We start from the raw sequence: 15,336 nt of genomic DNA on the forward strand, positions 1-15,336 counted from the left end.
TTCATAGAACTGAAGTTACGTTCAGTGACTATTATTTGTATGTCATACATGCTGCAAACGCTAACAGGCCTCGCTATATTGGTTTAACACCTCGGCTGACCCAGTAGGGATGGGTGTCTGTAGGCCCTGGAACAGTCTGCAAGACCGAATGGGCCACCGATCCCGATGTCATATCCCAGTAACAAAATGGCTACTTGACTGACCGGAGTCGCAGGTTTCCCTGCACAGGTTTCACTGGAGGAGGGACAAAATTGCCGACCGCTCTTTCTGAAGCACCAGAAGAGTCGATGCAGACACGACGTAATTCAGGAACCACAGAATTAGGCCTCACAAAACCCCGACCAAAAACGAACCATGTGAAACCCCGTCAAACAAAGCAAGAGTATGTTCAACAGTACATGAATCACCAGACAGAGAATACTTCTTTGATTTTTTATTGTAGCGAACGCCAGTGGATGGAGCTGGTCCCAGGGCTTCACCTAAGGCTGCTTACCCTTGCCCTTGGGCTGAGACGAGACAGGTTCCAGCAGCTCGACCTGCCCGACGAAGCCGCAAAAAAACACGAGCGGAGAGCCTCCCTTTTTCAGCGCTCTTCTACAGTGAGGTCAACACACGCAGCACAAGAGTCGAACGCCAAAATGTGCTGGGCCCCCAAACAGTTGAAGCAGTGTGTCAATCATGCAAATCTCCTTCCTCCAAAAAAGTGTGGCAAGTAGCGCAAGTCGCTTTCCTCGCACCTCAGAGTGACAAAAGGGGACAAATGGTGGTGAACAGTGGATTTTATTGGGAGAGGTGGAGCCTACCTGGTGGACAGTTTAGACAATCAATTCTCAGGAGGGATGTGGGGCTTCGGAGTGGTTAAACCAAGAGGTCGGAGCACGTAGGAAATAGAACGGTTGATAATGGACGTGCTGTGGATGTGAACCGAGTGATTTTATGAGTGTTGTCTGTGTTGTTTTGGTGAACTTTCTTTTATGTGTGTATGACTGATGAGAATGTATGTTAGTAAGTATAGTTGTGGAGGTTTCTCTTGCTGTTCCGCAGCAGTGAGAAGAAGGTGTGTAACTGTGTGTTTCAGAATGTTAATGGAGAGAATGATTGACTCAGTCATTTGATGTATGTGTGAAATTTATTTCAATCTACCTTACGGTGTCATCACAGTAAATTAAATTTGGATTTTCTTTTGTTGTACTGCTAAATTATTTGACATTTAGATAGTTGTTTATAACTACCAGAGACTTATTTGAAACTTATTTGGAGTATTATGTAACGGAAGTTGATTGACATTTTGTACATCTCCTGGCCTGCTTAGTTCAGAAGTTTATTTTCTTTTCAGTTGCCATCAAAGGATTGTTGATTCTTCGGGTTGGATGCACATCCCACCATCGACTCACAAGATCACTGTCGCTGTGTCCAATTCACCAGCTCTGTGAAATCTTTATTTTTCCAAATTGTCTACTAAGGTTTTAACAAACATTGTATGTGTCTTTTATTGAGGTGCACCGCTGGCTATAAGGAACTGAATGCTTTCTGATCTGGTACAATATCTTTATGGTTTCCTACTGCAAAAGGGTAAGAAGGGTTACACCAGTTACCCTGCTAACCCTAACCCTAACCCTAACACGAAGAATCAAAGGATGTCGTACACCTCGTCCTAGAATGTGGAGATTTCATGGTAGTGAGAAAACATTTTATTATATATATTAATTATATTGTTTATGACACACAATGTGCTCCAAAGGCAGGTAGATTTCAAGGTTTGATGAAAGCATTTACAATGTAGTTTGGTGGACTGAACAGCCAGCTGACACAGTCACCAACAAACAGATTATACATCAGGTCCAGCATAAGAGAAATGAAGGTAAACACCGTCAATAAATTGATAAATGCTCAACCCATAGTCACAGTCCTTTCAGTTATGATGACACTTGTCTTGATGGGGATGGAGATTATTGTGTCACCTGTATTTCTGACCGTGGGTTTACACAGCACAGTGCATCATTATGGCTCTGAAGACTTCAATACCTGAATTTGAACTACGAGGCTGCATCGCATAAAAACCTGATGAAGATCAACATTTCTTGTTGTGTCTCTCTGCAACCCGTCGAAGAGCATCACTCTGGTTTGAACTGAGTCCAGTTTTGCTGCTGATGTCCTTCCACTTGAGGGAGCCATTGCTGTCTGCAATCTGAAAAAAAGAAGAATCGAGGGGTGAATCTGATCCCGATACAGACTGATGGTAGAACAGTTTGCTCAGCCCTTCTATTCATCCATGTGTGTGAGAGCAACACTGACATCAACATCACATGTTGAGGTGAAAACACTTTGGATGACTGTCCAACATCACATGCTTGATAGTATTGGAATCAAACTGCACTCACCATGTTCATGATTTCAACATCTTCTACAGCGGACCAGTCCAGGTGAAGGTTCAGGACGACGCTCTCCACCCAGGCATTATCTGTGTTCCTACTGTCGTCAACATAGCTTTCGAACACCTGCACCCAAACACACGAGTCACCTGGCTGACAACTCTGGTCAGTTTAAACTCCAGCAACAGAAGCTGAAATAAAAACATCTCATCAACCTTTGCTGCTGTCGATAATCTCTGGTTGACTTTCTCATACAGTGGAATCCCCATGCTTCTCTTCAAGCGCTCCGGCAGTTGATCAGGTGACTGGACCGGTCCCTAATAAGGAGATCAGTGTGATGAATGAAAAATGGCCAGTATAAAGCTCAACCTACTCCAGGGAGTTCCAAGGTCCTCCGGATGTCATCCTGAATTCCCAGAAACTCCAGAACAGACGGCTCACCATCTCTCCAGCTGGAATTCAAACAGCATCAGAACATCTGACTTATACAGCTACCTTACTACGTATCACCTACCGTGTTACGACAACATCAGTGCAAAGATTCGGGCCCAAACAGCTTAAAGCACCTCTTCCTTTAATGCCTGTCCTTCCCCCTGGGTTTCTGGTTCAGAAGAGAAGGTTGGTTCACACATTTACTAGATACAAGTTCAACTAAAGCTGTTGAATGATGCTTTTTTTGTTACCTGTACTTATCCAGGAGCTCATTTGCAGATCTGTGGATGGAGAGAATGTTTTTGCAACCTCATCATCTGAAACAATAATCCCAGCTGAGATCAGATTCCTCTCACTCACCTGTCCACCACGTCTCCACTCTCCTCGCGTGTGCCATCAGTCGGCTCATACAAGTCGAAGCTGACCTGGAGGATGAATAACAGGTGAAACGTGATCAAGGGTGTGGCTCTTTGCAGAGAGCCAACTCATTGATATACCGATATGGCCATTGATGACGCCATCATGATCGACCATTCAAATGTCATTATTATTATGATTAATACATTTTATATTTATATTTTACATGATGAGTAATGTCATTACTCTTCTAAATGTAACATCAGGATATTGAAATGACAAAACAAAACTGTGAGGGGCATTTCTGCAGAAAAGCACACGACTTATTGTGATGCTGCAGACCAGCAGCAACAGAATTAGCAACATGTGCACCCACAGAGTCGACCGAAAACCTTCAGCACCACACATTTCACGTGACACTTGGCCTCAAATCGCTACAATGAAATTGGAGTGCTACCAAGAGGCTAACTAAGTGAAAGCTAACCGGGACGAACCGCTGGCGAAACCAATGCTAATCCATTCAATGTTTTGGACGAGCAGCCGTGTTCTGCACAACACACACAGTACACATGTACATGTTTAAGCTATTAAGGGCTATTAATCTAACCATACCAGTGTTGCGGTTACTAGCAGATACACAGCTCTGACGAGACACGAGGAAGAACTTCTGGAATTTCTCTGTGCTCCAGTCACAATATATTTAGAGGACTCACCGACCGCCGCCTCCTTTTGTGCAAAAGGTACAACATCAATTCTTCTTCCACTGTCCCCATGTTTGTTTTGGAGTCTGTTGTTGTCATTAACTATTGCTGAACAGTAAAAATAGCATAAAGAATTGCATGGAAGTATGAGATCAGTGAGGGCGTCAGAGTCTGTAGTCAAACTACTCTACCTTCCGAACTACCAAGGACATCTCAAGAACTACATTCACTACATACATACTTCCATATCCGACCCGATGTTTCCATAGTAACAGGTTTGTGACAGATGGCTGAAAATTACCGGTAGTTTAAGTTGCAGGTTGTCTATAATCCAGGTCCTCTGCATATAATGGCAGTCAATGGTGCCAAAGTCCAGGGCTTTGGCTGCACATTTGTGGGTCAAATTCTGGGAGCAAATTCTGAATGTGTCTGAATTTGTCCGTTTCTTATGTTGCTTGAGGCTGATGTGATGAAAAACTATAGAAGTTGGCACAGATCTTTCAACCAACAGTGGAGGTGTGCTGCAATGTTGCAAGCCATTGAAAGAGAGGCAGATTTATGCTTTTTGTCCTCATCCCAGTTATTTTCAGTTGTAATATTTTGGGACAAATCCAAGAATATCTTGGGAATTCTGATTCCAATAAAAGCAATCGTGTCAAGATTACCTCCCATGGGACCTTCTCCTCAGGCACAGGGAAGCGTCTCATTTTGGAGTTTGGGTAGTGAAGCTGGCGAGCTTTCACATGGACAATGGCTGAGTCTGGTCCATCATTGACACTTTGGGAGGACCAGGTTGCCATTGGTGGGGCTTCATTGAAATGAAAAAAAAAAAACAAACCATTATGTCACTAAGTCATCTGAGGTGGATCTGAAGAATGAGCATGTCAAACCCTGTGGATCTTTGGCTGGAAACCCTGCAGACCTCAGAGTCTCCAGGATGCTCTGCAGTGCAGCTGTAGACTGAACAAACAAAGAATAAAGGAATAAAAACCCAAACTGAGATCAGGCTGCTGTTTAGGGCTGGAACAAACTAAAATCTACCTGCTCCAGTCGCTCACTCATCGCTGCCACCCTGAGAAGAAAGAGAAACACCTTTTTGACTCACTGTGAGACTGAAGTTAGCTTGTTAAACTGGTCACATGGTTCGATTCATCCTGCACTTTGACTTATATTAGGCGTGTATTTAAGTTACCCCTTTAAGATACTCAACTCCTCCTCAGTCCCTCCCAGTAATCCTGATGCTATAGATGTCAATGTGTTTGTATTTGGTTTAAAAACAGTGGCGGCTGTCGCTATCATTCTAAAGGAATATATTTGTGCTCAAAATAATTGTTTTTGCACAGCTCACTCTGTAAACATGGTTTGACATTTGCATTTTGATAAAAAACAAAACCAAAAAAAACAGTTGGTTTGGTGAGTGATTTGACGCTGCTGGGCGCAGCTTGGACCTATACTTGCAGTTCAGACCTCAGCGCTGTATCCTGGACGCGCTGCTCAACAGTCTGACGCTGCTGCTGCTGGGAGGACAGTAGGTATCTGTCCCTCATCAGGGCCTCCCAGGTCAGCAGCTCCTCCTCCTGGGGCAGCTTGTCTTCTAAACAAGACATTTGGAGTAAAACAACATTGAAATGGGTGAGTTATGATGCTATGGGCTGATTTAAAAACTTGTGTAGCACGAAAGAGATGTTTGTACACACCGTTAAGTATGACAGTTGCAATTTTCCCCCAAAAAATGTATTTCCGGTGAGCTTTCTGACTGGATTTTAATTTTGAAAGCGAATTGCAGTGCATGTCTGCATCAATTCTCCATATGTGTTGAGCTGCCGAGTTTTGCATACTGCCGTCCGAAATTCAAAAATTGAAGTGACAGTTGAGTTTGAACACTTGGTGAGAGATGAAGGAAATGAAAAGTGATTTGGTTAATAACTTTTGTCCAGTACTTGATGTTGAACTAGTAGTTGCACTCGCACTAGGTAGACTCAAATGTTGCTACATAAAGCTGATGCTCTATGAGTAGTTTCCATGATGACATGGTATTGAAAAGGAAGCAAAAGTGGAAAATGTTTGCGTGCATGGGTGACTACAGTGGTTCAGTGGCTGGTTAATACAGTGAATTTAAACTGTAACTGTGTGTTGAGATGGTCAGAATAGCGTTGGAATAGAGATGGATGGATTTCACGGTCAATCATTTTTGTTTATGTGCCCACATCTATTTGACGTTATTATACATTTAATCGGAATTTGGAGATACGTGAAAGGATTCAGTATTGTTCATGTAGAGCCCCTTTACTGTGCATCTTGAAGCTCAAATCCAGTTTACCACTCAGAAACATGACTTACTCAAATCTTTGGGAAAATTTCGCAGAATCACGCCCCTGATAAAGAGGTAGATGTGGCTGAGGATGATGAAGGGAGGAGGAGCAGCAGGGCGGCTGTGGTATTCTTTTATCAGCTCGTATCTTTGGAACTTCCATATTCTGTCTGTGTTGTCTTGAACTTCCTGAAATGTGAAGCTGTACAGAGGAATTAGAGGCATGTGTGGTGAAGCAGGGCCAACAGATGAGGAAGACGAGGACCTACTTGAAGATAGCTATGAGCAAATTGAGGAGCAGGATGTTGGCAAACAGCAAGTAAACACACAACATGATGATGGTCAGCCACTCAGGGAAAGCGGGCGTCTGGTCTTCAGTCAGCACTGGGCACTTTGGTTTCAGAGGATCAGTCCCATTCATGCTACAGGAATCTATATTGAATTCAGCATCTGTTGGGGGCACACACAAGCTCATTTAGTGTGACCTGTATGAAGAGGAGACTCCAGTGTACTGACAGTCAATGTTAGAGGGGAAGTTCCCAAATATGATGAGGTACGGCTCATAAACTGCTCCCCTCAGAATCCAGTCCAGTCGATTGTCATTGTGGATGAGGACTCCTTGCTTGGCGACACCATAGGCCACCACCCAGATACTCAGCAGGAACATGAAGAAGAACACGTCCCTCATCTAGAAAACAGAATTTGATCATGGAAAAACAACACCTAAAAGCACATGTTAATTCCGACTAACCATTTTCTTGACAATGATGATCTTTGGTCCAAGGGTTTTGCTGACAATAAAGATGGCCATGAGACGGAGGCAGAAGACCACAAAGTCGATACAGAGGATGATCTTGCCGGTGTAGAAGAGCACTGTGGTCAGACTGGAATAGCCAAGACAACACTTAATGATCAAGGGTAAAGGCCACTTGTGAATTAGGTGGGAGGGAAACGTACCGGAGTCCGAGGCCGAGGAAGAAAAGGGCAATGGACAAAATATCTAGAATGTTCCAAGCATCATTGATGTACATTTTGACTACCGTGTAAAATCCAAATCCATCTGGGTCGGAAAAGAGCTAAGATCAAGGCGACAGTTTGTCAGAAGGTGCAACACGTTACAAAACGCATCTAACTTTTCTAGACTCACCTCCCTGACCTCCTCACACAGCAGGGACACTGTCCAGACGTACAACACCAACTCTGCTGGAGAGGGTGTGACCTGGAAGTCCATCATCAGCACCACAGAGAACAGGACGAGGAAGGCCAAGTGAGACACGACGCTCCAGTAGAACTTGACCTGAGGGGAATCGTACAAGCCCACCAGTCTGGACCAGCAACCCAATGGTGGTGTTTCAGCAGGCTTGCTGCAGACAAAGCATTAAGTTTGTTTGCATGCTAATAGTTTTTATATTTCAGTATATACTCACAGATCATGTGACTTTCTTGTATCTGTACTTCCTGTCATTTGTGTCATAATTTGCTGCTCCTTTTCTTTCCGAGACTCCCTCTGGATTTTTTCATCCGATCTGGAATCAGAAATAATCCCTCAATGGCAATATATGGCATATATATATATAAATATATATATAAATTAAAGATCTTTTAATGCCTTGAAAATATTTTTATATGAATTTCAAATACATTCAGAGTAGTGGAAACCCTGGCCATTGTTTCGTGTAAAACATCCCTGAACAAAAGCAAACAGATGCTTTTGTTTGCTTTTATTCAGGGATTTCTCCATGTTTGTTGTTGTTGTTATCATCCTAGCTGAAACGTGTCTTGTGCTTCAGTGTGATCAGTGGACCAGGAACTCCTGGTCTCTGTGCCTGGTGCCTCGACCAGGCCTGCAACATTACAGATCAGATGCATAAGTGTAACCACCAGACACTTTTCTAAAGACTTTTCCACCACACCAGCAGTTGCAAATGCAAGTTTCAGATGTAAGCCTCAATCAGCTGGAAGCCTGTGACAGGAGGTAAACCAGATCTTCTCACCGGTACTTCAGGAAGCCGGTGTATATGAGCGGGAAGAAGATCATGCAAATGAAAACTGCACACACAGGATTGTCCACAGACAGTTCTCCACACCAGATCTGAGTCAGATGAGCCTGGAATATAACCCAACCTTGTTATTATCATTCACCCAACAATGAATGTTTGAGGATATAAATATACGCTGTAGTTCACCTGAACTCCTGACAGGGCCACAAAGTTTTTATCACCAGCTCTCAGAGCGAGATGCAGACACGTCATTTTGCCCCAAAACGGTGATACACGCACCAGTAGCTTCTTTGCACGTTCCTGGTCACAGCTGTAACACTGAGTGAACACACCTTTGACGCACAAACAAACACGTGTTACGAACATCAAAGCTGACGCCTCTGTTAACACCATTGTCAGGAGTTGTTACCGATGGCATGTTGCTCATAGTGTCTGGCCAGCAGCCTCATGTCCTCCGCCTCGTCGGCATCACTTCCTCCTCTTGACATTTCCTTCAAGATCTTACTGGCAGCCAGAGCGGCGCATATGCAGTCTCTGCACTGCACAAACAGACACATTCATCTACTGCTAAGAGCAGTCTGAAACAGTTTCAGTCTGCTACCTGCTCCCAAGCGATCTCAGCCAGCTCCTTGTTGGACTGGACGACGGCCCACAGGAATAGATCTCTGGCCGGATCACATGGTGCCGGAGTGTCTTCCTCCACCAACAGACGAGTTCCTGACTGACTTCGGGAAAGCTGGAGAGAAGAAAACTTGTGCTCACTTTGGTCCTGCATTTGTAAGTCGGCTTGCATTTGTAAGTCGGCTAAGTCGACATTACCCTAAACAATTTACATACTAACTGGCCAAACATTGATGATACTGTATTTTGCATATATTACTCAAAAATAGAGAGAAGACAGACTTACTGATGATGGATAGAGCAACTCAGAGTGAGTGCCCAACAGGCGGCACAACACTGCATACACTTGACCCAAGGGTATCTCTTTAGCAGCGCTGGGCACTCGCTTGGCCAGCTTGGTCCGGAAGAAGCAATTGGGCATTTGCCAGTACAGTTTAGACAGCGTGCCCTCATTCTCAAGGAAGTCCCTCAGACTCAGACCGTTCTCCAGCAACAGCTTCACAAACTCTGGTTTGTTCCCCACCAGGGCTGACACCATGGCTGAGTGGAGGTCAGAGGACTGAGGGAGAAAAGACCATGACGTGAACAGTAGCATCATAATGTGAAAAGCAAATTCTGGTGACTTTGTGTCATATAATATTGTATAAAAGTGTACAAAAAATACTTGTCTATGTGTCTATTTCCGTCCAGTTTTTACAAGCTTTGACTTTGTGTTTTCTTTGTCATGTTCTGATTTTGTTGTTTCATGTTTTCCAAGTCAAGTCTCACTGCTGCTGGTTGTCACTTGCACTTTGGCTCAACTTTCACATCGATATTAACACTTTTATTCTTTGGGATTCATATAATGAATTCCGTTTTAGCATTTACTTGCTCAAGGTCACTTCTTGTTTTAATGTGATCGACTTCACTTTGTGTACACTATGTTTGTTTTGGTGTGTTACAGGGGATAAAACAATCAAAATTACGAGTTGTTTTGTCATTTTTTGCTATCGGAGGGTGTTTTACATATAAAGTGACTCTCACCGTCCACTGGTTCTCTTCAGTGAAGATCTCATTCTTAGCGATGTCGACTTGGTTCCACGCGATGGCGAGCTCCAGCTGTCGCTTCCAGACTTCAGCTCCCTGAGGCTCATTGTATCTTGATGCTGTGACAAAGCCATGTACCAACACATTAACATCAGCGTGAAGTGAATGCATTGATGGAGCAGACATGCAGCACTGGGTGATTGATGGTTTGCCAGTAAATGGTCCCTTGACTGTAGCATCTTTACCTTTAAACAGAGCGTGCAGAATGGCTGCATCCATTTCGCCTTGATTTTTCTCACTTACTCTCAACACTGTCAGCAGGTGAGACATTCTCATGATGTCCTGGATCTGTCAGGAGAAGCACAACTGATTTGTGGCCACGACATATGAAGGAGGGTTTATACCGGTACATGTGTAACAGCATATCAACCCAGAGGCACAAGACTTGTCAAAAAGTGACCAAAGACAGGAGCATCGTCACATGACAAGTCAACTTACCTTCTTAGTCCACTCGATAATCTGCTGTTCCGAAAAATCTTGCGACTCTTTGGGGAAGAACTTGATCATCAGCTTACGGATGAGGCTCATGGTGACTTTGGACAGGTGCATATGGGCAACATGAGCGATGACATCTGCTATTCTGCCCGAGCCCCCCAGGATCACACAGGGAGTGTCATTCAGCATGGCGTTGTAGATGCTCTGTGAGTGGACAGCTGAGAGTCAGATAAGGTCAGAGAACTGGAGATTTGGAGAGCTGATGACTCACATTTAAAGTATGTGGTTCTCCATGGAAAATCAAACACACCACAGGAATAGTCGAGCTGTTGCCTGAGCATATAGAAAAGAGCAAGATTAGCACCACATGTGAGAAGATACTACAACGTGTGCTTGTTCTTCTATACCTGTGTTGTCAAGAGGTTTCTCTGAGATGCACTTCACCAGACGGGAGCGCAGTTCAATCGTCCCACCATAGCTGCCATGAGTTCCATCATCCACCAGCAGGAAGTGAGTATGGGTGTTGTCCAGGCAGGAGAGGGGACCCTTGTTGTCAGCGTCAATTGTGTAGTGTGCTGGGAAAAGTCCCTGAATGATACAGTACAAGCAAACCGATTTCTTGATCAGTGGTGGGTCAGCATTACTGGGTACATCACAGACTTGACGTAATGTTTTCTCCTACATATGTTGGTTGTGAAATGCCAATTAAGAACATATATATATATATATATATATATATATATATATATATATATATATATATATATATATATATATATATATATATATATATATATATATATATATATATATATATATATATAATAACTTTGGAAAAAAAACGGCAAGATGTAGTCCAGAAAACATGCAATACTCAGAAATGGATGAACATTGTTCCATTTCATTCCAGCATATGTTGAGGTGACGCTAACACTGTAGACGACTCTTACATGGAAAAGCATAGTAGTGCTCCTTTACGTTTTCAGCAGATGGTTGAATTACAATCGCAAAGTGCTTACCTTAGTGTCCACCAAGGCTTCTCTGTTGTCTATGATTCCCCACGTTGCCATGCCAATGGTCACCACTTCATTGTTGCCCAAAGTGTAGTTCTTCACCGCCTGACTGACCTGCTTCATGACCCCTGCATGGGTGGCACGGCTAATGATCCATGCACCTACAAAATTCAGATAGGAATTAAGTTATCCTCTTATTGGAACCGCACAATCAATGACATGGTTTGTATAACAAACAATAGAAAACAACCTCTTGTTCAAAAAAAGATAAAGAAAAAAAGAACTAAAACCATGTTTGACTCTTAGAAAAGGGTGGAATAGCAGGTTGGTCACAGGCTCCTGCATCGCTAATGCAGATGTCAGTCTGTCTCTCGATCAGCCTGTTGATCTACATTCCTACTCTCAACACACAAGCTAAATTTAGCGCTCAGTTCACAGGTTTCTTAACTGACCTGTGGTTTGGGTGACTTTCATGAGCCCCCTATGAAACATGTTCTTCAGACTCGGCCTTAGAGAGAGATTCTTGGCCCCTCCGGCCACTGAGATCAGTAGTTTGGGTGGAGGAAGATTCCACTGTTCAGTCAAGAGTTGAAACAAAACCTCAGGATCCGTGTCTGCTGACACCCGAGCATACTGTGAAGACAGAAACATGAGTAAAGAGAATATGCTATTGCTGCACTGCTGCTCACCTTGCTCGGTTTCTGACTGGAGCCTCCAAATCTGATGTCCCCAAAAGCATCCGTGGGGAACTCTTGCACATGCTCTTCTATTTTCCACGGCTCTCCTGTGTATAGATGACCACTGATAGCTTCAGGCTCATGATCATCCTTCAAGTAGCCACACTTGCAAGTCTCCTCTCTGGTGCAGAAATGACAGCTGATGACATCTGAACACACTACTCGAGGTCAGTTGAGGACATTTATCTTCTCTTACCCAGCTCCTTTGCTGAAGTAAACACACTTCTTTTTGCAAATGTTCTCTCTGAACCAGGTGGTCTCCTAGAAGGAGGGTGCGGAATAGAGAATTTAGTGGACGCCGACCTCAGGATTGAGAGGATTTTGAATGAGCAACTTTGTCTGGTCAATGTCAAATGGCAGGTTTCTGGTGCCACATGCAAGCTAGATAACATGCTTCACATGAACACATTAACTTAATCAAAACACAGAATCTGAAAACGGAGACAGTGTGATCAGGAACACGAAAGTAATAAAACCACAGAAACACACGGTAGCCAACACTTGCTCACCAACAAAGGTACTACATACACAAGCAATGAAAGACATGCAGAAACAGTGCAGATGTAGAACAGAAGATAACATGGAGACAAGAAATTAATAAATTACAGGCATAATAAGCACATTTTTAACATTTGCTTTAATCCAGCAGTGTGCGATGCTTGCTGCGGGATAGGGAGTAGTGTTCTTGTTGAGGAATTACATTGATAGCCACCACGATGTGTGAGTGACAGGAGCCGAGACGGAGTGAGTGCAACTGTCCGAACGGCAACATTTGAGCAGCCCTGCTCTGTACGGTACAGTCCCACATTAGCTGTGAAGCTCACAGAGTGGGAGGAAACAAAGGAATAACAAAAAAAACAAAAACAAAATCAAAGCCGAACATGACACATTTACCATTATTTACCAGTTTGAGAAGTTTATGCTTCCCCATCACCTCTGTTATAAAATAGGGGTCAGGAACAACAGTCAACTCAAGCAGAAAAAACAGCATCGTCATTGAAGTAGCTGGTGCATCTCACATTCTTTCAACAGAGCTGCTGCACCTTCACTCATTTCAGTAGTAAGAGTGGTGGTAGTCGACGACCACCCGGCAGATGCAACAAAAAGAAAGATCCGACATGTGACTCACCGCTTTGCATGAAAGGGAACTTAGGTCTGAATGCTCTGATTGCGCTGTGTTGTCTTCACATTGCTGCAGCTCTAGAAATGAAACATAATTCATCACTGCAGCACACTTAATTCATGTTTATCTTTTAAACACATTGTTTCATGCCATTATTGTTGAAGAGAAGTACTAAGAAGCCTGAAAATGTTGCTGTGTTTGCCTTACACAGAATTATCTCATATATGCAGTCGGGAAATAAATTCATCTTGTCATAATAATAATGATAATAATTAAACAAAAAACTAAAATGAATAAATAACATAATCAACATTTTCTTCTGTCTGAGATCGTCTAACACGGCTGGTTCAAACTCATAGCTCTGAAATTCCTTCGTGCCTATTTTTGGCCACTGCATGGTTTCAAGATTGGGACAAGGTGCATGGTAGATAGTGAATTGGTGTGGAATGCTAAAAGTATTTTTTTCTGACATTCAGGAAGTGGGGTTAATAATGCAGACTGGAATTCATCACGCCATGCACATAAACACAAAGCTTACCGCTGTTATGGATTCCTTCCTTTTAAATCAACATTTGCCACAGTGAGTAATGATTTTAAACTTCTGTGTCTATCTTTTGCTCTTTGGTGATTTAATTAATCTACTTGACACCTTTGAAACAAACAAACAAAAAAAGCCCATTCAATGATTGACATGAATTATCGGGTTAGGAGCAGGAAGGAGCTATGGAACATCCTGCCACCATGTGTGTTTTACAACCAAGATCTAGCCTGTTGACAGTGTGCTGCCCCTGCAACCCTCGAAAACAAGACCAGTCGTACCCAATGAAGAGACACCAGGCGTGACAACCAGTTGCTGAGATGAAAGACAGCCCAACTAGAACCTCCTCACTCAAGCCCATGAAATGCAGCACACTTAGTTCATACTGTTTTTGACAGGTTTTATGTCACTGAATGTGTTCACATGTGTGACAGACTTTCTAAACTTGAAAATTCATTGTGATACAAAATATTATCCCAGATATGGGATCAAGAAACACATTTCGTATAGTACAACGTTATAGCTTTCTCAAAATAAATACATAAATAGAAATATAATTGCATTTCTGAAATAGTGATGTTTAAAGTATTCCCGACTCACCTATCTCTTCCGGCATGTCTACGGCTATTGGTGTGGAGCGCAAACATGTGACTCCCATGCAACAGATGAGAAGTTTTCCTCTGACATTCAGCAACTGGGGCTAATGATGAGTACTTTTAGACAGGAATTCATCCTGCCTCTTCATGCATACAAACAAGTTTGGCCACATAACTTACCCCATTTGTGGGAGTCTTCCTCACCATCTACATATGCAATAGTGACCATGGCTTTTACAAGGTGAGTGCTGCCCCTGCAACCATCCAACACATTTTGGTGGGCTGCAAAACCTGTCTATCCCAGGGAAGATACAGTGAGGTAGGAGGTGGACTTTGAAAAGGCGACAAACAGGTCTTTCAGGCTCTCAATTCTAGCAAACAGACAGGTGTTCAAATACTTATTTGACAACATCATACAAATAAATTGTTAAAAAATCATACACTGTGATTTCTGGATTTTTTTATAAGATTAGAGAAGGTCTCTCACGGTGGACACGCACCTATGACGAAAATTTCAGACCCTTTCATCATTTCTAAGTGGGACAAAAATCACAGGGAGTTCAAATGCATATTTTCCTCACTGTACACCTGCAAAACCAGTCCATCCCAGGGAAGATACACCTGGCCTGACAACCAGTTGCTGAGCAGTGGTACTGTAGGAGAATCATCTGTTCCCCTGCGAGAGGAAAGACAGCCAAACAAGCACATCTTGTCTTAAGCACACTAAATGCAGCCACAGTCAGGTAAATGAAAGAGACTTTAGTAATACACTCACCTTCCCACCTGAAACTGTAGCAACCAACCTGCGAGTGGACCTGGCACTTTCTAAAACTGTGCAGCCAAGTGTTCATTGTGGAGCCGACAGTGCCATGGGAAGAACCAGTTGATGAAAGGAAAAAGTCTGCAGAATTAAAGCAGAGAATTGAGGGAATGTGACTGTGCGTCCAGGAGAGGCTTTGTAGCTCGTTCTGCTGTACGGCTAGAGAGGGAAGTTGGAATCAGAAGTCAAGCTCA

At 43.2% G+C, this 15,336-nt stretch overlaps 1 protein-coding gene across 1 annotated transcript; it reads right to left on the minus strand.

Annotated features, from left to right (window-relative positions):
• Positions 1–978: 978 nt before the first annotated feature.
• LOC128765494 (transient receptor potential cation channel subfamily M member 2-like) lies at positions 979–14,933 on the minus strand. The gene is given in 35 exon segments (XM_053876145.1): positions 979–2,188; positions 2,382–2,498; positions 2,588–2,689; positions 2,746–2,824; positions 2,887–2,973; positions 3,056–3,085; positions 3,165–3,229; positions 4,528–4,670; positions 4,753–4,822; positions 4,904–4,934; positions 5,330–5,456; positions 6,203–6,375; positions 6,443–6,623; positions 6,690–6,861; positions 6,925–7,083; positions 7,085–7,249; positions 7,321–7,537; positions 7,601–7,699; positions 8,168–8,280; positions 8,360–8,505; positions 8,583–8,712; positions 8,775–8,909; positions 9,081–9,353; positions 9,818–9,939; positions 10,066–10,168; positions 10,319–10,519; positions 10,587–10,648; positions 10,723–10,903; positions 11,335–11,489; positions 11,781–11,961; positions 12,018–12,186; positions 12,262–12,326; positions 13,195–13,265; positions 14,327–14,426; positions 14,503–14,933. Coding segments are annotated over 35 exon segments (4,368 nt in total). The 5' UTR covers positions 14,530–14,933; the 3' UTR covers positions 979–2,071.
• Positions 14,934–15,336: the final 403 nt, after the last annotated feature.

The sequence above is a fragment of the Synchiropus splendidus genome, chromosome 10 (assembly GCF_027744825.2).
Source record: "Synchiropus splendidus isolate RoL2022-P1 chromosome 10, RoL_Sspl_1.0, whole genome shotgun sequence".
NCBI lineage: Eukaryota > Metazoa > Chordata > Actinopteri > Syngnathiformes > Callionymidae > Synchiropus > Synchiropus splendidus.